The sequence below is a fragment of the Labrus mixtus genome, chromosome 8, assembly GCF_963584025.1.
Source record: "Labrus mixtus chromosome 8, fLabMix1.1, whole genome shotgun sequence".
NCBI classification, from domain to species: domain Eukaryota; kingdom Metazoa; phylum Chordata; class Actinopteri; order Labriformes; family Labridae; genus Labrus; species Labrus mixtus.
The window spans coordinates 5,395,925-5,423,443 of NC_083619.1; the positions used below are offsets into that span (position 1 = coordinate 5,395,925).

At 40.5% G+C, this 27,519-nt stretch overlaps 1 protein-coding gene and 1 long non-coding RNA gene across 6 annotated transcripts in view; both read right to left on the reverse strand.

The window, feature by feature from the left end:
- Positions 1–713: 713 nt before the first annotated feature.
- Positions 714–27,519, reverse strand: part of LOC132978668 (uncharacterized) — a 29,677-nt gene continuing 2,871 nt past the window's right edge. Inside the window, exons 5-9 of one of the 5 annotated variants that reach the window (XR_009673972.1) lie at positions 25,343–25,639; positions 25,183–25,260; positions 5,344–5,475; positions 4,918–4,977; positions 714–1,276 (exon numbers count right to left, since the gene is read on the reverse strand). Coding sequence is in view for 3 of the 5 variants with exons in the window: in XM_061043923.1 (XP_060899906.1) it covers positions 20,494–20,600; positions 22,245–22,316; positions 22,488–22,547; positions 25,183–25,260; positions 25,343–25,639 (614 nt within the window). In the remaining 2 variants the exon portion in view is untranslated. The other 4 variants (XM_061043924.1, XR_009673973.1, XM_061043923.1 and 1 more) reach the window with 4 other exon arrangements.
- LOC132978681 (uncharacterized) lies at positions 17,720–18,271 on the reverse strand. Its single transcript, XR_009673975.1, has 2 exons — positions 18,129–18,271; positions 17,720–18,021 (listed from the first exon to the last, which is right to left on the reverse strand). It is a non-coding gene; the product is annotated as an uncharacterized LOC132978681 (long non-coding RNA).

The following is a 27,519-nucleotide window of genomic DNA, read 5'->3' on the forward strand; positions in this document are numbered from 1 at the left end:
GATTTTGGTCACAAGGTGGCAGCAATTAAAAATATATAAATGTCGGCAATTGCTTCTTGATCCTTCTTCCTGCTTAAACATCAAACACTGTGGAGATTTGTGAGGGGGACAGCGCTGTGTGTGTGTGTGTGTGTGTGTGTGTGTGTGTGTGTGTGTGTGTGTGTGTGTGTGTGTGTGTGTGTGTGTGTGTGTGTGTGTGTGTGTGTGTGTGTGTGTGTGCTGGGTTAACTCCAGGTTGTGTAAGGTCTGATATGAACCAACTATGAAATTAAAAAGGCAAACAAAGAAAAGAAACCTCAACACATTAATTCAGTTTTATTTGAAATATACAAAGATTCAAATATTTTGCATTGGGTCTGTAGCATACAGTGTTTGTGCAGAAGTAAGCAAACAACAAGTCTGAGACGAAGTAGATCCAAAAATATTGTCTATCTTCACCTTAAAGCAAACATTTCAGTAAAAAGCAGGATTGAACTTGATATTCTGACTGAAAGACATTGGAAAACTTTGGATTCGTTTTACATCTTGGTTGATTTGAGAAGAAGACATTAGAGAAGCTCAGGATTACTCTACATCAGGGGTCCCCAACCATCGGGCCTCGGGCCGTTACCTGGCCTTGGGTTGTTTCGCACCGGGCCGCTCACACTCAGTGGGTAGCAAGAGGGTGGATTTAATTGCTATAAAGGAACTTTATTAAAAGGCTTTTTAAAATGTTTTTATCAATTTGATTCAGTAAAAGTTTAAATATGAAAATACAAATATTTTACTGATAAGGTCATGTGTGGGTCAAAGCTGCGCATGCTAGTGAGGAGAGCGCATTTTTTTACTTGGGCTCCTGAAAAAAGGCAGCAGAGTGGATGTTAGAAACCCGCAGCGCCTTTCACTCGCAGACAAAACGCCATGCTTCGACCATCTTGTCTCCAGAAAACTGGCTCACACTGATGGCGAGTTAAGTTTAGATTTTTTGAGAGTTTTCTACAGTCGTTTGGGTTGCATTATGCTTTTACTGTACTTCATATATCTCAATGTGACATTAGTAGAGGATGGTGTACAATCCGCCCCTACCCCACCGGTCCGTCAGAAATATGACAGCTGCTGTCTGGTCCGTGATGGGTACCCCTGGTTCTACATCACATCAGTCAACTTCTTCTCTTCTTGAACACACTTTTAAACTGTTAGCATGTCAGGGTGCCTGCAGCTTGCTGTAGATCATGTCTTTGCTGGCTGCTGCAGTCTGACCCTCATAGATGATAGAGTAAATATGGTACAAAGACCGCTGGGAAAAGACAGAAACCAACTTGAGCATCTGGTATATCTGGAAAAATGTCATTATTGTTCTTCCTGTCAGACTTACGTTGCTTTTCCGAGACTCACTCCTTTCCATTCCCTCAGAACCTGTGACTGAGGAAGACACACAGATGAGAAAATGTTCCCTATAGCTTTACATTTTACAGCACACTCTGTCCATTAATTAGAACCCTTCAGTCCGATGGATCGATGTTTTCGTCCAGAAAAGAGAAATTAATAATGATGCCCTTCATATTACTGGAGAGCTTGACTGACATTTATTATTTTACTTATATTTATTTTTCCTTTTTTTAAGGGGTGTACTGATTTAAGGGGAGACGAGTCAACTACCAGAGATGGTGGATGATGTAATAAAGTAAACTTAGAAACAGGATTGGGAAAGATGGAGATTTTTAGATGCATTAACTCAATAAAATGTTATTTGTGTAGCACATTTCATACAAAATTAAACTCAATATGCTTGACAGAAGAGAAACAAAAACAAACACAGTACAATGTGGTTGATTTCCAGGTCATTGATCACATAAGGGCAGTTTCAGTGCTGCGGTTTGCTCTGTAACCTGATTGGTACAGATCATACAGACTGTGAATGGATGGTAACCGTAATTGTTTGTAGAATTTGACTGAAGGTTGGAGATTGGTCTGTAGTTGGTAATGATTGATGGGTCAGGTTTGTTGTTTTTTTTAGTAAAGGAGTAACTGTAGCATGTTTTAGAGTGGGGAAAACCAGTCTGAAGAGAATCATTTACAACATGATGTAAGTCATGTAACAGGCTGTGAGGGACATATATTTACACAGTTTTGTGGGAATAGGGTCAAGAGGAGAGGTAGAGGTAGGTACAGTACTATCTTGGACACGTGGGCTGATGAGAGGAGCCTGATAGGGTGGAATTGCTGTTACATGATTTCAAAGTGTAAGTTCTTATGCTCAAGATTTTTTTTTTTTTTTTTTCTTTATTTTGCAACTAGCGACCTCATTACATTTATTCAAAGAGAGTAATTCCTCAGAATTTGACCTATAAGGATTTAATAGTTTACTAACTGTGGAGAAGAGATAGTGAGTATTACTTGTATAGTAATTTATCATTTTTGAGATGTGTTGCTGTTTTGACATTTTCAGTTATTTTTTCTAACAGGTCAGTATACTTTTTCTAGATTTAAAAATATATCTGAAGCTTTTAATTTCACCATTTTTTGAGATCTTTTGAGTATCCTCACTTGAAGAAGAATTTATACTTTATTGATCCCGCGAGGGGAAATTTGTTTTTACACTCTGTCTAGTAAACATGCTACACAAACATGAACTGAAATACACACACATGCACAAACAGGATCCTGTGGACATGCACTAATGGAGGGGTCTCGGAGTGGGGGGGCTGCCCACGGCGGGCGCTCCTGGGCTTGTGGGGGGGGGGGGGGGTTGGGTGCCTTGCTCAAGGGCACCTCGGCAGTGCTCAGGAGGTGGCCTGGCACCTCTCCAGCTACCAGACCAATTTCCGGACTTGGTCCGTGCCGGGACTTGAACCGGCGACCTTCCGATTCCCAACCCAAGTCCCTACAGACTGAGCTACTGCCGCCCGTTCCCCATGTTCCCCATTCCTCCAAGGAGTCTTTGTTTTTTTGTTTAATAGTAGACTTTTCTAGTCTTCTGACTACTCAAAGCGCTTTTTACACCTCAGGTCACATCTATTCATTCACACACTGATGACAGAGGTCGTTATGTGAAGTGATCATCAGAAGTAACTAATCCCATTCATACACATGCATACGGCATCAACGAAGCAGTGGGAGAAACTTAGGGTAAGTGTCTTGCCCTTGCCCACATGTGGCTGCAGGAGCTGGGGATCAAACCCCCTGACTGTCCGGTTGAGAGACGACTTGATCACTGAGCCACAGCCGTGTTGTTTTATTGGCTTTTGACGGGAGCAGTGCTGCCAATGATTTGACTAACAACAGAGTTAAACTGGCCCTCATCTCATCACATGATGACATGATTATGGTTCATGTATTAATATACATATCAGTGGTATTGTCATTAATAGAACGTGTATTTGAAATGATAACCACATTGTCATGTCTTGGTCTGCAGGTCATATTAAAAAAGGATGCAGAAGTGATCTGAAATTGCAACATCGAGAAAAGCAGTAACCATTATTACTTTACTGTGGCCTTTAAATAGAATCAGGGTGATGGTGTGACCTTATTTACGTGTGGGCCCCTTAAACCGCTGTGAGAACTCAAATGCTTCTAGCACATTTAATAACAGTTTTGTGTTCAGATTATTGATGTGAATAAAAAGTCACCAGAAATTACAACACAGTCATAGTTAATGGAAACTTTTGAATGAATCAATAAAATATTTTCTTAGTTTAGGTGGGTGATACACGGCGAGAAACATTATGGTAAATACAGCTTAGACAACCACCATGGGCGGTTCTAGGCAGGGGCCAACAGGGGCCAGTGCCCCTGTAACACTGAGCTTGGTCCCCCATGCGGCCACCCCTCCAAAAGAGCCCCCCTAATAACACATACACAGTATTTAACTCAACAACCGGACTCACAATCTACTGTGATATTAACAGAAACAAATGTAAATCATGGTATTTAAGGATGTGTACTATTATTTAGCATAAAAGCGATTATCTTTGTCCATTTTTCACCTTGGTTTAATGTTCTCCTCTAACAAAACAACTGGCCCCAGTTTGGCCCCCTTCGTAAAAGTGGTCTAGAACTTCCACTGACAGCAACAGCTAAGAATCGAAGATTGTGAAACCACCAAGACAACTTTCACACTTTCTGTTATTAAGAAATGCATCTCACCTCACCTCCAGCCTCACCTCCAGCCTAGTAGGGCTGATGGACTTTAAGGTAGCAGTTTTAATTTCTATGAGGTTTTCCAGGTGAATACTGTGATTGTTCACTTCCTGTCTTAAATTCAGTCTAAAGAAAAAGTAGCTCAAGCCCCCTTCATTGTCTCTGTTCACATTCCACTTTAATTTCCTCTTACTCCAAAAACAAAAAGCTGTTTGAAAATTTAAAACTCTGCAGAGATCAATTACTGAACATGTTCTCACCGACACTGTCTCCATGTCTCAGCGCTGTGGTCTACCACACTTGTCTTTTACTCAGTTTGAGCTGCAGCTCTTTGTGGTTATTTATGCTCAAGCTGACATTTACCACAGAAGTTATTTTAATAGGCTAGCTGTGAACCATGTGAACTCAACAGTTGCCATTTTTTTTGAGGTCTCCTCAGCGGAGTCTTCAATCATGCTTCACCAAAACCTTTACAGCTGGGTGCATGTTAGAGCAGCCATTCAAACCTGACCCCTTTTCCTGACATTAATGTTTTCTGATGTCTTCTCCAAATGCACCTTCAGTAAATTAAACACTATTTAATTCATTGTACTCGAAATGCATAGCTTTTTAACCCTTCAATAGGGATTAAGGACAGCTATGTATCAGTGGTAGAGTCGGTCTCTCAACCAGGAGGTCAAGGGTTTGATCCCCAGCTCCTGCAGCCACATGTCCAATCTGTCTTTGGGCAAGACACTTGCTCCTGCTGTTAATACTTGTTTGTAAAAGGGATCTTGAATAAATACAATGTCATACCTGTGGTTTTGATGAGTGATGGCATTCTCTGGTTCCTTCTGGACTCTTTCTCTACAATACCTGCAGCAGAAGAGGTTAGAGTGATGTTAATGTCAATCTGCATGACAACAAGCATTGGTCCAGCTGCTTCGTCAGCGGCATATGAATTTGTATGAATGGATTAGTTCATACTGATGGACACTTGACATTGCAACCTCTACCATCAGTGTGTGAATGTGTAAGTGTGACCTGCAGTGTAAAAGTGCTTTGAGTCGTCAGAAGACTAGGAAAGTGCTATACAAGCTCAAGTCCATTTACCATTTTGCAATCGCTACTTTTAGAGCTTACAAATATTTCACTACAAAAGAAAAACTGAAAGAGTAAAGTTTAAAAGTTTGATATTTCAGTCTTCTACATAACAAAAGATTCTGACTTCATTAGACTCACCAGCTCTTCATTTCTTCCAGAGAATAACATTAACAATCACTGTGATGATCACAGTAGATCCACAGCCAGCGAAAACCCAGACAAATGTCCAGTTCCACAATTCTTTAGTATCCGGAAGACTTACAGTCGGACCTAAGTGCACAGCCAAAACAGTTTTACAACAACAAAAAGAGAACCATTTGAGTATATCATGCATTGATATTAATATTGGTCTAGCTTTCATTTAATTCCCAGGTGCTGTCTTATTTGAGGCCGCAGTAATACCTGTATCTTAAAAGCACACAAACACACAAAAAATGTGACATTAAAACATGCCATTGTCTTTGAACATAAGTGAAGAAGCATTAACAGGGAATGTTTTTTATTAACCCAGAGTGTTTTGGGCAAAAAGTGGAAAAGACAAAAATCCCAGATGGTTAATGTCCCTCTGTGTACAAGCTCAGTCATAAATGCCCAGATTTACAGTCACTCTGCTGTTGAAACATCACTATTGTACATTGTCGGGCAGGTGACAGCTAGGAAAGACTGCCGGACAGCTAGGAAAGACTGCCGGACAACTTGGAAAGACCAGTTGACAGCAGGACAGACTGCAGCAGGAGTGGGCGGCTAGTCACCCTACCCACTTGCAACCTGGAAGCCCCAGGATGCACCCTTCTTGACTACCAAACAGCACAAAAGAAAATAACCCGAATGAATACATCGACACAAGCTGTCAGAAGGCTGGAATCCCAGGCTTCCCTAGATGTATCGAGGACTCTGCTATGATTTGGGACCAAATCCAGCAAGCGAAGAGAGAGAAGAGCGACCTGCATGTGATGTGGTTAGACCTTGCCAACGCGTACAGCTCAGTGACGCACAAGCTGATAGACTTTGCTTTGGAATTCTTCCACATCCCAGATTGTGTCAAGAACATCATAGCCAGATACTTAAGCAACCTGCACATGGGCTTCACCCTGGAAGGCTATACATCAGGATGGCAACAGCTGGAATGCGGCATTGCCATGGGATGCGCAATCTCCCCAATCTTGTTTGTGATAGCCTTTGAGATAATCCTCATAGGGGCAAGGCAGGTAGTGGGAGGTATGAAGTTACCAGGCTTCTCCCGCTTAGGAGTTAAAATGACGTTGTCACTAGCATCCTTCAGATGGCTCCATGCACGGCGAGGCTCCTCAACCGCCTTGATGAGCTCATTACAAGGGCAAGAATGAAGATCAATGCGGAAAAATCAAGAAGTCTCTCATTGAGGAAAGGGGTGCCACAGAACAAGACCATCTTTGTTGCTGGTGGATAGCCCATCCCACGACTGGCAGAAAAACCTGCAGACTTTTCCGACAGACAAATGGGGAAGCTAGCCAAGCAACAACTTGTGGAGGGCCTGGCAAAGATCGACCAATGCCATCTGCCAGGGAAAATACAAAGTGTGGTGCTACCAACACACACTGTACCATCAAGTGTTGTGGCCACTAAAGGTCAGCGAGATTCCATCATCAGAGGTCAGCAGGATGGACAGCCAAGCTAACAACTACATCCGAAAGTGGTTGGGCTTGCCCCGCTGCTTCTCAGATGTTGGCCTCTTGGGATGGAACATGCTGGTACTCCCAATGAAGTCTATGAAATTAGGGTACAAGGAAGAGAAGGCACGCCTCCTCTAGTGGTCGGTTATGGATTGCTTGATGAAACTTGGAGACCCCGCCCACCTACCAGTAATTATGAACTGGCTTTCTCAGCTTCTTTTGATTTCCAGCACGGAAAATCCTTCTCTGTTTTTGCTGATGAAGGGGACTATAAAACTTTGATGATAAAACCCAATAAAAAGGAATCAGTGTCCTCTCATGACTGTTAATAACTACTATGTCGCTATCCAAAAGTGGATTTATCTTAGTTTTTTTAATCCTAATCCTGACAAAACTGAAATAGAATTTTATTGTAACAGATACCATCACCACTGTAGTTGATCAGTTAATTGGCTCGACAACAAATTATCTTATATAATCACACTCAATATAATTATCAAAAAACACAAAACAAATGTAGCTCAAAAACATATTAAATCTGCAAAAGCATTTTCATTCAAATAAATCACTTGACTTAATGTATACTGGTAGAGGATGCCTTTTGATAATATTCCAACTCTTCAAATCGAACTGCTTGAACCAGTTTGTGTCTTTCTGATTATGTAACAAAATATCTGAATATTGACAACACTTCTATTACTCACTTTGTATGCTGATGGAGACTGTGTGGAGATGGAGCATTTCTGTCTCCAATCTGAACAGTGTAATAACATTTCACTTTGACCTCAGCAGATGAACTCTGATGATCCATCCTCAGCAGCTCACTTCCTGACAGTGTCTGCAGACAGGAAAATGTCCTCACAGTTCTTCCACTTAAAGTGAAGTACTGACACTGAGACACAGACACTGATGATGGAGTCTGACACATCAGTGTGACTGAGTCTGTCTTTTTCTTCCATATGTATGGGGCTGACCACGGTGTCAGGTGACGTTGTGGACAATTAGCTTTAAGACAATCCACCTGTGAGGTGGCTAATGACAGTAGAAGAGCACCTGTGCACCACACTGTCACTGATTAAAATTTTGATGGAACAGCTGCAAGACCACCCCTGCACTCCGCATGAACGGAGAGAGCCTGAAGCGCTCCAATCCGCCTGGCAGTGGCCAGCGCCATCAATAGGGCAGTCTTAAGGGATAGCCACTTCAAGTCGACTGAATCAAGGGGCTCGAACAGAGTCCTTTCCAGAGCCTGTAGAACCAGCTCTAAATCCCAAGGTGGGAGAGAAGGTCTACAAGGACGGCCCATATGTCTTCTGGCCCCCTTGAGGAACTGGGACCCAAGGTTCCCAACTTCCTCGGACAATCGGCATCGTCCCATACGGGCTGCCTTGATAGCCGCCACCATACCCCTGTGAGTGGAGGGCGACTTCCCCACATCCAGGAGCTCCTGCAAAAACTGCAGAATCTCTGGCACCGAGCATGCCAGAGGATCTACCTGTTGTTTCCTGCACCATGCCAGAAAGACCCTCCATCTGTGACCATAGAGCGCCCTCGTTGACGGGGCACGAGCACCCTGCAGAGTTTGGGCCACCGACTGTGACAGCCCCATGGCTAACAGCTCGGTCCTCTCAGGGGCCAAGCCCAGAGCCTCAGTCCCTGGGGAAAGGGATGGAACAGAGTCCCCTTTGCCTGCGACAACAAATTTTGCAACATATCTACCTTCATACACATGTCCATCACCAATATCAAGTTGATCATTCAATAACCATCAACTACCCATGTTGTCGCATGCTTAAACTGACATTTAGGTTAAATGCAAAATGAAACAGTTCACCTGGTTTCACTGCTGTTGGCTGTGCAAAGATGGGGCCATCATTTTTACTTGCTGTACCAACAGTCCAACCTTGTTAATTAAAAAAAGATAATTTCAAACTCATCATAATGAAAAAGAATATTAACTTTATTAGCAATGTCACATGTAAATGATTGTGTTACCTGTTGTTTGTTTTAAAGGTGTCACCATTGTGGAAGCACTAGAGCTACTTGTAGGCAGAGCTGGTGAATAAAGTCAAATATTAGAGTTAATACTAGTTTGTAAAACTGATCTAGAGTCATACAATGTCATACCTGTGGATGCGATGAGTGATGGAAATCTCTGGGTCCTTCTGGACTCTTTCTCTACAATACCTGCAGCAGAAGAGGTTAGAGTGATGTCAATCTACTTGACAACATGGGACAATTTCTTTGGATTTCCAGAAAAACCTCCTTCTGTCTTTTTCTCTTGTTTCATGGTTTGGTATCCTGACTTTTAAAAACAAAAACGCCCTTAATTAAATCATCAAATTGGCAAGCAAAGGTAAGTCTCAATCAAACCTGTCAGAATTGTATTCTTGACAGCTGCAGCATAAGGCAAGCTCTATAACAGATCGACCGCTGCCCGTCCGAAGTGGCGCCAGATGCAACAGGGCCAATGGCACATCCTGGACAGATGATGCCATAAGCCCAGGAGGCGGAGACACAGTCCCCATGTGACCCCGGCTCCCAGTTTGAAAAGTGAGAGACATCCCCTGAGGGCCACCTGTCTCTCCTGAGTCAGTGTCAGTAGTGCAGTCTGGGAATCCACTATCAGGCCCAGAAACTGTGTCCTTTGTGATGGCTCCAGCCTGCTCTTGTCCCAGTAGAGACGTAGACCTAGACCGGGCCAATAAACTTTATTGGCTCGTTTCAACCAAATATAAAATCTTGGTATCATCTTTGACCAACGTATGACGTTGACCATCATACCACTAAGTTTGTCCAGGCAAGCTCCCGTTGTGTGGGACTTGTTTAAAGGGTAAGTCAGGAGTCTGTTGGGCCTAAATGTTGGTGAAAACAATGTTTAAACAGTAGTCCGAAGTTGAAGGAAAATGTTTGGACCCCAGTTTTATGTGACAGTGCTAGTTAGTAAATGACTGTAAAAGAGTAAGCAACACAGTATTTAATCCAAATATGGCAAAAATATACAGTATACTCACCTTGATCAGCAGGTGAAGTTATAATAGAAACTGAGGTTGTCAAAGTGCTGAGACTCTCCTTGTTTGAGTTTGTCTCACCTAAAAATAAAATAAAATGTTTTGTTCATGACATTTACATCACAGGGCTTTTCTTCTGCTGATCCAGCTTGAAGACAGATTTACTTACTTTGAACAGAGACGGAGGAATATTCACTTTCTGGAGATTGAAGATTTATGTCTCCATTCTGAACAGTGTAAAAACATTTCACTTTGACCTCAGCAGGTGAACTCTGATGATCCATCTTCAGCAGCTCACTTCCTGTCAGTCTCTGCTGACAGGATAATATCTTCACAGTTCCTCCACTTAAAGTTTGGTAATAACACTGAGACACAGACACTGATGATGGAGTCTGACAGTTCAGTGTGACTGAGTCTGTCTCTGTGATCACCGCTGGATTCACCATCAGGTCAGGTTGAGGAAGAGCTGAAAATATGAGCAAATATATTTGAAAAATAGAAATGTAAACATATTCACAATTATTGAAACAGTATAATACATTCTCCACCAGTGCTCCCATTAGTATGTTTGTTTTGGTGTTTTTAGGACTAGAAACAACAACAGATTATCTTATATAATCACTCTCAAAATAATTATTAAAACACACAAAACAAATGTAGCTACAATACATATTTAATTTGCAAAAGCTTTTTCATTCAAATAAATCAATTGACAAATGTATACTGGTAGAGGATGCCTTTTGACAATATTCCAACTCTTTAAATCAGACTGCTTGAACCAGTTTGTGTCTTTCTGATGATGTAACAAAATATCTGAATATTGAATATTAACACTTGTATTACTCACTGTGTATGCTGATGGAGACTGTGTTACTGTGTGGAGATGGAGCATTTCTGTCTCCAATCTGAACAGTGTAATAACATTTCACTTTGACCTCAGCAGATGAACTCTGATGATCCATCCTCAGCAGCTCACTTCCTGACAGTGTCTGCTGACAGGAAAATGTCCTCACAGTTCTTCCACTTAAAGTGAAGTACTGACACTGAGACACAGACACTGATGATGGAGTCTGACACATCAGTGTGACTGAGTCTGTCTTTTTCTTCCATATGTATGGGGCTGACCACGGTGTCAGGTGACGTTGTGGACAATTAGCTTTAAGACAATCCACCTGTGAGGTGGCTAATGACAGTAGAAGAGCACCTGTGCACCACACTGTCACTGATTAAAATTTTGATGGAACAGCTGCAAGACCACCCCTGCACTCCGCATGAACGGAGAGAGCCTGAAGCGCTCCAATCCGCCTGGCAGTGGCCAGCGCCATCAATAGGGCAGTCTTAAGGGATAGCCACTTCAAGTCGACTGAATCAAGGGGCTCGAACAGAGTCCTTTCCAGAGCCTGTAGAACCAGCTCTAAATCCCAAGGTGGGAGAGAAGGTCTACAAGGACGGCCCATATGTCTTCTGGCCCCCTTGAGGAACTGGGACCCAAGGTTCCCAACTTCCTCGGACAATCGGCATCGTCCCATACGGGCTGCCTTGATAGCCGCCACCATACCCCTGAGAGTGGAGGGTGACTTCCCCACATCCAGGAGCTCCTGCAAAAACTGCAGAATCTCCGGCACCGAGCATGCCAGAGGATCTACCTGTTGTTTCCTGCACCATGCCAGAAAGACCCTCCATCTGTGACCATAGAGCGCCCTCGTTGACGGGGGACCAGCACCCTGCAGAGTTTGGGCCACCGACTGTGACAGCCCCATGGCTAACAGCTCGGTCCTCTCAGGGGCCAAGCCCAGAGCCTCAGTCCCTGGGGAAAGGGATAGAACAGAGTCCCCTTTGCCTGCGACAACAAATTTTGCAACATATCTACCTTCATACACATGTCCATCACCAATATCAAGTTGATCATTCAATAACCATCAACTACCCATGTTGTCGCATGCTTAAACTGACATTTAGGTTAAATGCAAAATGAAACAGTTCACCTGGTTTCACTGCTGTTGGCTGTGCAAAGATGGGGCCATCATTTTTACTTGCTGTACCAACAGTCCAACCTTGTTAATTAAAAAAAGATAATTTCAAACTCATCATAATGAAAAAGAATATTAACTTTATTAGCAATGTCACATGTAAATGATTGTGTTACCTGTTGTTTGTTTTAAAGGTGTCACCATTGTGGAAGCACTAGAGCTACTTGTAGGCAGAGCTGGTGAATAAAGTCAAATATTAGAGTTAATACTAGTTTGTAAAACTGATCTAGAGTCATACAATGTCATACCTGTGGATGCGATGAGTGATGGAAATCTCTGGGTCCTTCTGGACTCTTTCTCTACAATACCTGCAGCAGAAGAGGTTAGAGTGATGTCAATCTACTTGACAACATGGGACAATTTCTTTGGATTTCCAGAAAAACCTCCTGTCTTTTTCTCTTGTTTCATGGTTTGGTATCCTGACTTTTAAAAACAAAAACGCCCTTAATTAAATCATCAAATTGGCAAGCAAAGGTAAGTCTCAATCAAACCTGTCAGAATTGTATTCTTGACAGCTGCAGCGTAAGGCAAGCTCTATAACAGATCGACCGCTGCCCGTCCAAAGTGGCGCCAGATGCAACAGGGCCAATGGCACATCCTGGACAGATGATGCCATAAGCCCAGGAGGCGGAGACACAGTCCCCATGTGACCCCGGCTCCCAGTTTGAAAAGTGAGAGACATCCCCTGAGGGCCACCTGTCTCTCCTGAGTCAGTGTCAGTAGTGCAGTCTGGGAATCCACTATCAGGCCCAGAAACTGTGTCCTTTGTGATGGCTCCAGCCTGCTCTTGTCCCAGTAGAGACGTAGACCTAGACCGGGCCAATAAACTTTATTGGCTCGTTTCAACCAAATATAAAATCTTGGTATAATCTTTGACCAACGTATGACGTTGACCATCATACCACTAAGTTTGTCCAGGCAAGCTCCCGTTGTGTGGGACTTGTTTAAAGGGTAAGTCAGGAGTCTGTTGGGCCTAAATGTCGGTGAAAACAATGTTTAAACAGTAGTCCGAAGTTGAAGGAAAATGTTTGGACCCCAGTTTTATGTGACAGTGCTAGTTAGTAAATGACTGTAAAAGAGTAAGCAACACAGTATTTAATCCAAATATGGCAAAAATATACAGTATACTCACCTTGATCAGCAGGTGAAGTTATAATAGAAACTGAGGTTGTCAAAGTGCTGAGACTCTCCTTGTTTGAGTTTGTCTCACCTAAAAATAAAATAAAATGTTTTGTGCATGACATTTACATCACAGGGCTTTTCTTCTGCTGATCCAGCATTAAGACAGATTTACTTACTTTGAACAGAGACAGAGGAATATTCACTTTCTGGAGATTGAAGATTTATGTCTCCATTCTGAACAGTGTAAAAACATTTCACTTTGACCTCAGCAGATGAACTCTGATGATCCATCTTCAGCAGTTCATTTCCTGTCAGTCTCTGCTGACAGGATAATATCTTCACAGTTCCTCCACTTAAAGTTTGGTAATAACACTGAGACACAGACACAGATGATGGAGTCTGACAGTTCAGTGTGACTGAGTCTGTCTCTGTGATCACCGCTGGATTCACCATCAGGTCAGGTTGAGGAAGAGCTGAAAATATGAGCAAATATATTTGAAAAATAGAAATGTAAACATATTCACAATTATTGAAAGAGTATAATACATTCTCCACCAGTGCTCCCATTAGTATGTTTGTTTTGGTGTTTTTAGGACTAGAAAAAACAACAGATTATCTTATATAATCACTCTCAAAATAATTATTAAAACACACAAAACAAATGTAGCTACAATACATATTTAATTTGCAAAAGCTTTTTCATTCAAATAAATCAATTGACAAATGTATACTGGTAGAGGATGCCTTTTGACAACATTCCAACTCTTTAAATCAGACTGCTTGAACCAGATGGTTTCTTTCTGATGATGTAACAAAATATATGAATATTGAATATTAACACTTGTATTACTCACTTTGTATGCTGATGGAGACTGTGTCACTGTGTGGAGATGGAGCATTTATGTCTCCAATCTGAACAGTGTAATAACATTTCACTTTGACCTCAGCAGGTGAACTCTGATGATCCATCCTCAGCAGCTCACTTCCTGTCAGTGTCTGCAGACAGGATAATATCTTCACAGTTCCTCCACTTAAAGTTTGGTAATAACACTGAGACACAGACACTGATGATGGAGTCTGACAGTTCAGTGTGACTGAGTCTGTCTCTGTGATCACTGCTGGATTCACTGTAAGTTTAGGTGGAAGACGAGCTGAAAATATAAACCATGAATATGTTTTATCAAACTCAAACATAAGCTGCATATAAATGTTTAAATTCTTCAGTATTACAGCGATCACAGCACAGACATGAACGATGAGAGATCACAGACTGACCTTCTGTTTGAATCCCATTAAAGACATCTGTTTAAAAAACACAGTGAAAGTAAGGTGACTACACATAATAATAACTCCAAGAGTTCACACATTTCAACTCCTGTTTATTTATTTTAATAAGATCAAGAATTATTAACTGAGACAAAAATAGATTTTATTTGTCACAACTGGCAGAACACACAAAACGCAATATCACCGACTCAAAGCTTAATCACTGATATGATGATATCTGACATGACACATTAACTTCATGTTTCAATCTGCAGAGCTTTATAATAGACCACAATAATACTGAATAAATCAATGAAGGTTTTACTTACACATGAAGAAGACAAACAGCAGACGTCTGGCCATGATGAAGCTGAACACTGAGACTGTACAGAGGATACGTGTGTGTCTCACTGTGTGGACTTTGTGGTTAATGAGACCAAGGTCTTAAATTAAATACATGGGAACGACAGCTATTACCAGAAATGAGACCCACTGACAGACAAACCACAGCTTAACATTTAAAGAACCATTTTTAAAAATCGAATATCCCTCATTGGAAACCAACATCTGTAGAAAGATGACATAGTGTATGTGGTGTAAAACATATGCCTACAGTACACTGAGCTTGTTCATAGTCTTCTCTCACTAAAGACAAAGTTTTTTCCTTTTTTCTTCATTATTAAAACAGTTTATTCACACATTTGCCTCCTCGAGCTGTATGTTTCTTCTGGTTGTTCAAAGTGACTGATCTCAAGTTTTTAGTCATTGTATGAACAATATTTTATATACAGTTTGGTTAGGTTAACCCTGCCTCCTCATCGTATTATAATGTGTTTAATTTTGTAGTTTGTTTTCATTTATTTAATTCTGGTCATTGCAGTGAACAGCTGTTCAAAAAGCTGTTTCCTGCTAAATGCATGGTGGTTTCACATCAGACTCTGTTGTTGAAATTAGCAAGCCATACACTGCCACCCACTGGTCAGATGTAGTAAATATAACAAACGTGTCTTCAAAATCAAGATTGCCTTCACAAAGTCATTCCCACGAGGCTCAGGAATGTCTTTCCAATCCTGTTATTCCAGACAACCATTTTTTTATGAAAATGTTTTTAACCAGGAGAAACATCATTGATATTAAGAATCTCATTTACTCATAGAGTGTCCTGACCAAGAGGGGCAGCAGCATAACAGACATGGGAAATCTTTGTATTTATAAGTCTGAAAAGGAGCTTCCAGTGACACAAAATGACGATTTCTGCGTCACTGGAAGCTGTTGCGGTTAGCAGGGTGAAACTACAACGCTAGTTCCTCATATTTTCGACCACTGAAGCTACAGACCAATCACAGATCAGTGGGTGGGAACTCACTCCCAGAATCTAAACTTAACGTCCGCCATATTGCTTGGAAGCTATGCTAACAAGCTCTGTGGAGGAAGCTGATAATGGCCAAAAAATATAAATATAGCGGCGAGAAGGCTCCTGCCGACAGGCCAGTCTTGTGTTTTGGCTGCCACGAGCCCGGCCCCCGCGAGCCGCCGGGGGCAGGGCCGCTGCCAGCTCAGCGGCCGATACATAACCGGGGCGGACTGGTAGTGTCGGTGCTCTCACTGTTTGCCTATGGACACAGACATAGAGTCTGTTTTCTGCCAGGAATTTCCAAGATCAATTCTGGAAGAAATCTCGGAATCTGTTGAGGAAATGGCCTCATGTGTTGAAGTAAATATGTCTGTAAATGTTTTTATTACTGTATTTCTACTGCTATACTGTATATTTTGGAGAAACTGTAACAATCAAATTTCCCTCTGGGATTAATAAAGTATTTCTGATTCTGAACTAGAGGACCTTAGTGGGAGTGGCCTGCGGTGCTGTGCATTGTGGGATTTGGTGCCTTTCATCAACATGAGCCAAAAAGACACTTTCTGCCTTTTCTCGGTCAAGAAGGCACCAACTTCAAAATTTATTTCACGTTTCTACAACATATATGACCCAATGTCAATACAGATTCATGTTTCAACGGGTGAAGTATCCCTTTAAGTATAGCCTTATAAATAAGGACATGCCAATGAGTTTGTCTACTCATGGACAATGCAGGCCAGCCCCTTGATCATACAGTACAATCAAATCATCAATCAATCAGAGGCATAATGTAGCATCAACAAGTCATTTCAACATCAAGTAAAAACTAAGGAAAGATATTATTGTTGAAATTCTAGATATTGATTTTAGGTTTAGAGAGACTTTGCTGATCTTAACAATATTTGATGGGGATTCAAACTTTTTTTTGAAATTAATAGATTTATATTTTTAAACTATGACTTTAAAGATTTGTTTTTTACATACATTATTTTTTCTGTGAGTTATTACATACTGTAGGTTTCATTGAAGGTGTTAATTCAGCAAGAGCTTAAGTCTGAATTCAAACCCCAGCTCTCCCACAATGTTTGCTCTCCCATTAACCCTTAAATGTCTGCTGTTGTGCTGTTCTGGCAGCAACCAGGAAAAACCTGTGGAGGCATTTTGACCCAATCAAGTGTGTTTTTTCCTTTTATAGGAGAAACAACTTCAAAAATGAAAGACAGAAAACCTTCAAAATTCAAATTCAAGAAACTCAAAAGGATTCAATCCACCCCATTGGACATATGGACACAGTGGATGGCTGTTGCTCAGAAATAGAGTTGGTCGTTTCTCAACAGGAAGGTCGGGGCTTCTATCCCCAGCTCCTGCAGTCACATGCCCGATGTGTCTCTGGGCAAGACACTTAACCCCAAATTGCTCCCAACTGCTTCATTTGTTGGCATATGAATGTGTATGAATGGGTTTAGTTACTTCTGATAGACACGTAACATAGCAGCCTCTTCCATCAGTGTTTGAATGTGTAGGTGTGACCTGCAGTGTAAAAGCTCTTAGAAGTAGTTAGAAGACTAAAAAAACACTATACAAGCCCAAGTCCATTTACCATTTGCATGTGACAAACAGAAAATGTGTTTTTTCAAAGAAACAAAAATAGTAATTTTAGCATGATGTCCACTCTAGTGGACACTTCTGTGACTTCTTCAAATGTATAATAATAAAAAAAAATGTCTAAAGTTTTGTGTTTAGTAGTATGCTACATTGGTGGATCATAAGCGCTTTGAAAACAACCCTTACATTCATCCCTCATCTATCGGCCCTCATAATAATCCCTTCATCTAACTTCACTCATTACTTTTATCTCTGCCATGCTCATTACGATACTCTTTCTAAATTCAGATTTTTCTTGGCTTGGTCTTTGAACATATAGTTGTGATAGAGTTCTGTCTCTATGGTGGTTTCCCCTTTCTCCTCTTTGTATTGTATTGTAGTGTGTTTGTATTTTTTCCCATTCCTTTGTGTTTAGTCTTTAACACTTTAAAAACAAATATCAACCTGAAGTTAACATGAAGAGCAGAAACATAGTTTGTTGTTATGTAGGATATATTTATTATTTCAAACATTGTGATACAGGAGATGTTATCTTCTAACTTTATTCAGTTTCTGATTTCTTTGTTTCTATCAATGCAGTAGACCAGTTCACCATGCTAATGTCTGCTTTGATAAAGATGTTATTCATTTAAGCAATGAAGCTCTACATGAGAAATAAATGTGATAATGATACAGGAAACAACATTTTCCTCTGAGCTGATGTCAGAGAGCTTTGAACACTCTGTATCTCTCAGAGCTGATGTAGCCTTCATCTTTGAGGTGCTGCAGTTTTCACTCTGAGAGAAATAAGAAGCACACACTGCTTAGTCGCCCTCATTGAGGTCTGAATACCTGCCAGCATTTTGTGTTTTTTCTTATCAAGATATGATGTTTCTCAACTCACCAATGTTGCATTCATAGAAGACGATACTGTACGTTTCATCATAACCACCCTAAAAATAAAAAATTAAGTATAAACATATCATATGTCCGAATCATCTTAATGATCATCATCATAGTGTCAAAATCACCATCATTTATTCAGACTCTCAGGCAAGATTATGATCAATAAACAATTATGTGTCCCATCACTATCTCCGTCAATGAATCTTATTGTGAAGTGGCTCAGTGCAAGAGTTGGTCATCTCTCAACCAGAAGGTCAGGGGTTCAATCCCCAGCCCCTGCATCTACATGTTCAATGGGTCCTTGGGCAAGACACTTAAGCCCAAATTGCTCCCACTGCTTCACCAGCAGCGTACGAATGGGATAAGTTACTGCCTCTGTTATCAGTGTGTGAATGTGTAGGTGTGAAAGTGCTTTGAGAAGTTAGAAGACGAGAAGGATGCTATACAAGCTCAAGTCTATTTTTCGATTTACAATAAACTGCATCTGGAAGATTTAGAGTGGAGTCGACTAAACTTTCATAGATTTCATCCCAATAATCTGTCACACAGGGATAAACTGCTTCAAAATCTATTGTGTTATGAATAAAGGAAAATAGTCTTTTTTTTTTCAAATGAAAGTTATCTCAGATTTCATAACAGCATGTCACTGGGGTTAAAAAAAATGTTTTCATATTGATTCATGATGTTTACAACAGAACAATAGTTTGAATGAAAGAGTATTAGAAGCTCAAAACAAGACAACAAATAATGAGAAAAGTCCATCCTCTCTGTCTTTAGCCTGCTCCACTTTTCAGAAAATGTTTGCTCAAACAGGCCATTTGGAGTCATGACATCACAAAGAAACTTCACAGATATGTTTGGGGAGCTCTGAGATTTATTTTAACTTTTTGAACAGGAGTATAATATGTGACCTGTAATATAATTGTTAATTAAACGGGTACAGGGACTGAACCTTGATGATGTTTTTGTTGTTGTGGGAATTACTGTGTGCTGGAAAATGTTACAGTAGAAGCAGGTTTGACATTTACAATCATTGGTGACACTTACCATATATTTCTGACCATCTAAAACAAAGTATACACAGACATGTAATTAAATGTTAAACCAACATATTCTATTGTATTTGGCATGGTCTCTTCAATACAGGAGTGAGCAACATACCTTTGGATTTACCTGCGATGTTTGCTTTTGTTCTGAATGAAAAAAAAATACATAATAGATCGGGTTTGGTTAAAAAATATCCTTATTGAAGAGGAAGCAACAGCACAGAACACATTTCTCAGTGTACTGTGTTAAGTTTATTCCACACTTTTCAACACCCTAACAGATGTTGAATATTTGAGACAACAACAATCACATATTGAACAGTTTTGATCCTATGGTGTGCAGAGCAACACTCTGACCTAAACACTAACACTGTGACACTCTCAACCTGCGGCAAAAATGGGGAGACATTGTCAGCAGAAATGATTAATTGCAAGTCTCATCATCACAGTATTTCCCACAGAGGAAACTCTAGAGAGTGAGAGAGAAATCAGCTGGTACATCCCGGCTGTAAATGCACCGATTCCTTCTTTTAATATTTTACTGCAGCTGCTGTCCTGCGCTCATAGTTTATGATGATTGTTGTGATACGCGTCATCATCAATAAGCCTCCACACACGAAGATCACCTGATGTGATTACAGAATATCGAGTGAAACATTTGAAATGCCGGTCATCTTTTTGGAGCATCTTTAGCGTACTTTTAATGTGTGTGTGTGTGTGTGTGTGTGTGTGTGTAGATAAGAGAACGGAAGGGAAGTAAGATGAGCAGATTAAAGTAGTTTATGACACAAATTATAATAAGTACGAAAGAAAACACAATTAATATAAATATGTTTTTACAAACCTTAGGTTGATATACAACCAAACCTAATATAAACAAGGTACGATGACTTTTTATTGGATTCAGCATGGTTAATTATTGGATGGCGTTCGAAACTAAAAAGTTGTCACTATTACTCTGCTGACTCACTTTTATTTCCTAAATATTTGCTGATTCAGCTTTCTCCACCGACCCAATCTACTCCTGATGCCTTTGATTTATCTTTTGACAACTTGTTGTCCAACTGAAGTTCTTCTTCTACATGTTGACAAAATATATATGTGAAATAAGTTTTCTTACCTTTTAGAATCACATTTATCTAAAAAAAAAGAAGTAGTTATTGATATCAGCAAGCTTCCACAAAATCCTGTAAACAGGAATACTGCATGTTAACTACCGCCAGCTTCCTTTAAGAGAATCAAAAGTTGGTTCATATGAAATATTTTCTTCAACTGCAAATGGGTGTAAATAGTTCCCATTTTTTTAAATTTGAGATGTTAATGATTTGTCATTTTACCAATTCTGCTCTGACCAAAGAGAAGGGCCAATCCCAGCAGGAGGACACCCCCCGTCACAGCTGCTGCGATCACACACATGATCTTCTCTGCATTAAGAGAAGAGGATGTTAAAAAGTGTCACCTTACACAGGTTACATTAAAGGATTGAAGACTAAGGGCGCGCTCACACTAGGCAAAGTTGTCCCTTACCGTGCTTAAAGGTCCCATATTATTATTTTTCTGGTTTTATATGCCCTTTAGTGTCTTTTCCATGTGTCCTGTGCATGTTTAGGCACATCTATTTGCAAAAATTCAAAGTCTGCATAAACGCGGCTTCTCCTACCTCCTCCTGTTAGCTGCAGCATTAGCTGCATGTAACGCTCGGTTCTAGCCCCCCTCGATAAAAATTTGCCAGTGTGACGTCTTGTCAGTGTGATATCACTGATCTAAGCCCATTGGCTCGTTGTGGCAAGCCCAGCAGCTCATGTTGCACGCACATTAACTTCTGTAGCACGCACACGATATGCCGTAGCCTGCGGTAGCACAGTAGTGCTAAGGTGCTAATGTTTTTGCTCCCCTCGGACGGAGCCAAAGTTGCTGCATTCCCAATATGGTAAAAGGGGCGGGAAATTTCCGAGAACCGTGCTGAGCGACTGACCAATTACGGCAGAGCCGACAGGCCGACCAATCAGATCAGACTTGGGCACTTCAGAGCCTTAGAGAGAGAGTCAGAAGCGAGCCGGTGCATGGAGCGGCAGTACATGAAAACAGACACTTTTTTCGAACTTTAGCTATTGTGAACATACTTTAGTAGGTACATAGATTAAATATACGAACCCCAAAAAGGCATAATATAGGCTCTTTAAGCAGGATAGCGCCCCCTCCCCATTCCTCCACTGGCCTGCACTCACACTGCTCCAGGACTAACCGGGCCTGAGCACGGTACGGATTGCCGAGTGTGAGTATGCCCTAACACAGCCGTCTCCACAACAACAACACTGGTGTTTAGCACAAACAGCCACAACAAGACCTACAACCAGCTGTACTACTACTGGATTAGAGACATGTTAACATTCTTTACACCAAAGTGAACACCTGAAGAAGAACTATGGTCAAAAACCTTGTGTTTCAATAAAAACTTTTGGAGGCATTTGAGCAAGCGGGAATTTCTTCTCCTCTCTAATGTTCTGTATACACAGATGTTTTTTAAAGCCATCTGGGGGAAAAATGGCTCTCTAGAGACTCTTGCAGGATTGTTAGATTCACCCAAAGTTGAAACCATTTTGACTTGGTCCAAGCTCGAAACATCAGTCAGGAGAATTTATAATAAATCTCATTTTTGCATCTTAACATTTTGATTTACTAAACATGGTCTACTCTTCTTTCTCCACCAGATGCTGCATAGAGCTCATATTGTATCTGTTTCCTTAAGGCCTAGTAAATAACATTAAGACTGTACTGTCTATACTTTTCTTGGACAAAACATGGAACAACAAATGTCTTAGAGCCTCAGAGGAGTGAATTTGTCTGATTTTAACGAGACTTGCATGTCAATGTCATCAGTGTATGAGTGTGTGGGTAAATATGTTGAAGTTGTGCTTTAAAGACTTAAAGGCATTTTACAAATGCCAGAGAGCACCACATGGGGTTTCATGTATATAAATCACTCACATTAGACCAACCAATAAGCAACCAGTATGTAAGTACAATCTGACAGACATTTAAGTTTTCCACTTTGTAAAATACGTTACCTGATTCTGGTGTCCCTGGTGTTTGGGAGGTAACAGTGGAACCACCATTTACACTTGTGCCAACAGTCCAACCTGTTCCATAAGAAAAGTACATTTCAAAATAAGTTTGTTTTAAAGGAGTCACCAGAGTAGAAGCAACAGAGCTGGGAACAGTCAGACCTGGCCAATAAAAATACCTCTTTAATTTTTTACAGGTAATCAAAGTTGTTAATTGAAGTTTTCTTGAACGATAAAATGTTCTACCTGTAGTTGTGACAAATGATGGTGTTTTCTGGGTCCTGCTTGACTCTCTCTCCACAATACCTACAGTAGCAGGAGACGGATTAGGGCTGACCAATTCCCACTTTTTAGATTGGTAGGTGACTTTTCGTAGCAGCCTTGATATTAGTTAATTAGTATTTGTACATATGTTAGTATGAATCTTAGAGATGGGCCGGGATGCATAACTTGGTTTTTTAGGTTGATGCTAACACATACTGGAAAATGCCATTAACTGGCTAACTTAATTAGCACCACAATAATTTAAACTTAGGAAACGATCTATTTTATTTTACATACTAAACAAACAACACCATATTCACTTGACTTACAGGCTTGTATAAAACTAAACTCTGTGGAGACAAACTTAAAACTGCTGGTCTCAATGCTCTGATCTAGTAACACTGCATGACTTGCTCTTAATGTCTCAGTTCATGGGACATAACTGAGACATTAAGAGTGTTTCAGCCCAGGTTCTCAGTTCAATTTTGACTGTGACACAGAGGATAATGGCTGAGGCACGGTGGGGATGAGAAAGTCAGGCATCAATCTTGTAGGGGACTGGTTGCTGCCACTTTTCTGCCTGTGCTGAACTATTGTGATGTTAAACATATGCACACCGTTTCTCAAAGCTAACTCTGGACTCTGTATCACAGAGTTCTGCGGTTCATCACTCCTTTCATCACTTCATTTTCTGTCATACCTCCTGACCTCCATCAGTCAGATGAGAAGAGGAACACATAATCTTCTCACAAACTTTCCTCGCTGTCTGTTCCAAAAGTGGGAACTGAACTGGGGAAAAAGTTGTTTAAGTTTGCTGCCCGTTACTTGGAAGGAATTACATCTGGGATGGACAGATGTGCAAAAACTGGAATGACTGAATCATTTTGTTTCAAAAGCCTGGAAAAGCAGACAGGATATTCTGTTTAATTAGTTTGACTTGCTTTTGCTTTCTCTTTTGTTTCTTGCCAATGAACATAGTTTACCTAATGCACTCTGATCCTGGAACGTTTTAATTTATGGTGTCACGTAAGCCCATGCGGGCTAGGCATATGAATGTATGTGACAAAATAATGAAATAAAAAAACTTCAAACGACAAAAATACCTGAAACCTAACTAGCTGCTCTCGTGTTTTTTTTTTCTTGTGTTTTTTTTGGATGGTTTTAAGAGGATGTTAAATGACTTGGAAGAGGACACATCTGGCTGTAAATGTTCCCTTCTGATATATGCATGTTTGTGGGCGATACTGACAACTGTTTGAGGATTAAATTTGTTATTTTGTATATTTTGGTTTTTAATAGTTATGTATTATATTTGTATGTAAGGCAGCGCGTTGTTTGTCAGAAACTCTGAAAATTGTGCTGCTGTCTTGGCCAGGACACTCTTAAAAAAAGAGATTTTTATTCTCAGATTTTTTTTCTGATTAATTAGTATAAAGGGTCACTCAATCAATTCTGACTTTTAAAAACAAAAATACTCTGAATTAAATCCTGAAACGGGCGCGCAAATTTAAAGGTGAGTCTCAATCAAACCTGTCAGAATTGTATTCTTAACAGCTGCAGTTTAAGGCAAGCTCTATTATCCAAGACAAGTGGCTTCTTCACTCTATCTGTCAGGTTGGTGTTCAGTTGATAGAGTCCATCGTCTCTCAACCGGAACGTTGGAGGTTCGATCCCCAGCTCCTGCAGTTACATGTCCGATCTTACACTTTTGATTTGTTGTCTGTGTAAGGACTTTGCTCTTTGACAATGTTTGTTCTAATGTATTCTGTCTGGTCTTTTTAACCTTGAATTTGTAATGTTATGTGTTGTGTGTATCTAATGGAATGCTGAATCTCCTGTCTTGCACAACAAATTAATCTTTGAAGGTACAAATAAAGAAACCTTGAACCTTGAAACTTGAACCTTGACTATAGCTAGCTGCATACAGATGGCTTCCCTCCACTGCTTCTTTTGCAGAAGCTCTGCATCCTGGGCAGCTTTGTTTTATCCTCTACAGGATTAGTAGCATAGCATAGTCATCTCCTCCAAACCCCCATCACCAGAATGGATTGTGAACTCCTCAAAGTAATACTTGACTGCCTTATTGAAGTTTAACCCATGCAGATTTTTCACAAAATCCATCTTTAGGCCAATCACTCTGTATCTCTATACTCGCGTCCTCTGGGAAAGACGATTTCATTATGATTTCACCATTATGCCAACGATACTATAAATATTAAGCTATTTTAGCAAAACCCAATAATAAGGAATCAACTGTCCTCTCATAACTGTTAATAACTGCTTTGTCGCTATCCAAAAGTGGATTTGTCTTCATTTTCTTAATCCTAATCCTGACAAAACTGAAATATAATTTTATTGTAACAGATACCATCACCACTGTAGTTGATCAGTTAATTGGCTCATTTCAACAAAATATCAAATCTTGGTATCGTCTTTGACCAACGTATGACTTTGACCATCATACCACTAAGTTTGTCCAGGCAAGCTCCCGCTGTGTGGGACTTGTTTAAAGGATAAGTCAGGAGTCTGTTGGACTTGAATGTCTGAAAAAAATATGTTTTAACAGGAGTCTGAAGTTTAAGGAAAATGTGGGACTCTAGTTTTATGTGACAGTGCTAGTTAGTAAATGATGGTAAAAGAGAAAGCAACACTGAAATATGCAGTAGGCTATACTCACCTTGATCAGCAGGTGAAGTTACAATAGAAACTGAGGTTGTCAAAGTGCTGGCACTCTCCTTGTTTGAGTTTGTCTCACCTAAAAATAAACTAAAATGTTTTGTGCATGACACCACAGAGTTTTTCTTCTACTGATCCAGCTTGAAGACAGATTTACTTACTTTGAACAGAGACGGAGGAATATTCACTTTCTGGAGATTGAAGATTTATGTCTCCATTCTGAACAGTGTAAAAACATTTCACTTTGACCTCAGCAGGTGAACTCTGATGATCCATCTTCAGCAGCTCACTTCCTGTCAGTGTCTGCAGACAGGATAATATCTTCACAGTTCCTCCACTTAAAGTTTGGTAATAACACTGAGACACAGACACTGATGATGGAGTCTGACAGTTCAGTGTGACTGAGTCTGTCTCTGTGATCACCGCTGGATTCACCATCAGGTCAGGTTGAGGAAGAGCTGAAAATATGAGCAAATATATTTGAAAAATATCAATATAAATATCCACATCCACAACTTAGGCCACAGAATGCAACCATGAAGTAAACATTATATATGTGTATATATTTTTTTCCAATTCTTATACAATACTGCACAAAGATAATACAAGAAAGGTGCTATAATGATCAGCTGCAACCAAAATGTTACAATGCCACACCGTCCACCATGAGCCTTCACAGGCCATCAGAGAGGCACGCAACCTGCCCCCCACCAAGCCACCCCCAGCAGCACAACCATGGGAAGAGAAGGCATGGCAGACAAGGAGTGCCCACACTGGTCATTTCTTATTTGTTTATTTTTGGGATTCATGCGGAGATCTATTGTCTATAGAGTCACACCCAGAGGAGAGTGCCGGCCCTGACAAGACCAGTGCCTTTTCCCAGAGTGGTCAACTACCAGACCATACGGAGGTAGTTGGACCATTGAGGGCTGACACCTTAATTTCTCCTGAATTGATTTGTTTTGTCTGGTTTTAGTTAGTTCTTTGTTTAACTTTCCTTTATATATATATATATATATATATACATACATACATATATATGTACACACATATATACACATCTATATTGTTGTTTTCCTCGTCTGAGAGTCAGGGAGGGTAAGTATTGTGGGTCCTTGCTCTTGCCACTGCCCACTAGCCGTCCGCCATACCACATAGAAACTACCTACCAAGGAAGCTGTCGCAGCCATCCCCAATGCAACAGCCCCGCACGATATCACCATGGATTAGCAGCCCAAGTGTCATTACATGATCACTGTTACAGACAGTAGACTTTTGATAACATAATAAAGACAAAACAGATCGAGAAGCAGCCGAGGCACGCACACACGCACACACACAGACGGTTGTACTTTTTTAATATATATATCAGGCAGAGATGTGCCAAAAATAAATAAAAAATAATAACAACAACAAAAAAACTGGGGAAATAGAGTAAAGTAGAACTGGGAAAACAACAACTGGAACAAACCTAAGCAGTGCTTACCACAACAAAGAGTTGTAGTCGTGGTTTTGCTTGTTAAGTCTTGTTCAGCTTTTACAGGTTAATGTATGTATTAGCATGTCTAAACTTATGATCACAACACGGGGGCATTCCATCAACGTAGCTAAAGAAAGTCCAACTCACTTGAAATCGGACTGAAACTAACTCCATCTCCCAATTAAGCCTCAAGTCGTTCCATGAACGCAATCCAGCCTTAATTAATCAGGACTGACTCAAGACAGACTTACATAGTCTCGCTTTGTGCACGCACACGAGGTTTACAAGAAGCCCAAATGAATGGATGAATGAAAAGACGATCAAATGAGTCATGGAGAGTAGAGTTAGAGCGCCATTTTTTTCAACAGCTGAACCGACGCTGCTGATTGAGCTGTACGAAAAATGTACAGATTGTATTACTAAAAAAATAAGTTAAAACTGCAGATAATAATAAGCCAGGGAGATGGCATGGTAGAATAATACCGACAGACTAAATATGCAAGTTATGCATGTTTCAGGTTCATGTGCATTTGACTTAATACTAGATACTTCATTTAAGTCTTGCACACTAAACTACCCATGAGCCTTTGCTCCACAAACTGTCCGATCTCAGAGAGACTGTCCATTTGGGGTCTCTACAGTATAAAACCTTTACACAGATTAAAATGACACCTGTCCAACATCAGACCTCTTTTACAGCTGCACAGCAGCATTTATATGGCAAGGTACAGCAGTGTCTGAATGGAGGTCATGCAAATTGAGTCTGTGCATAGCCTACTTTAAGGTAATTGTTGTAATAGGCCTATATACCGTAAAATCCAGAATATAAATCGCACCCTGTTTTAAAGGTCTCTTTGA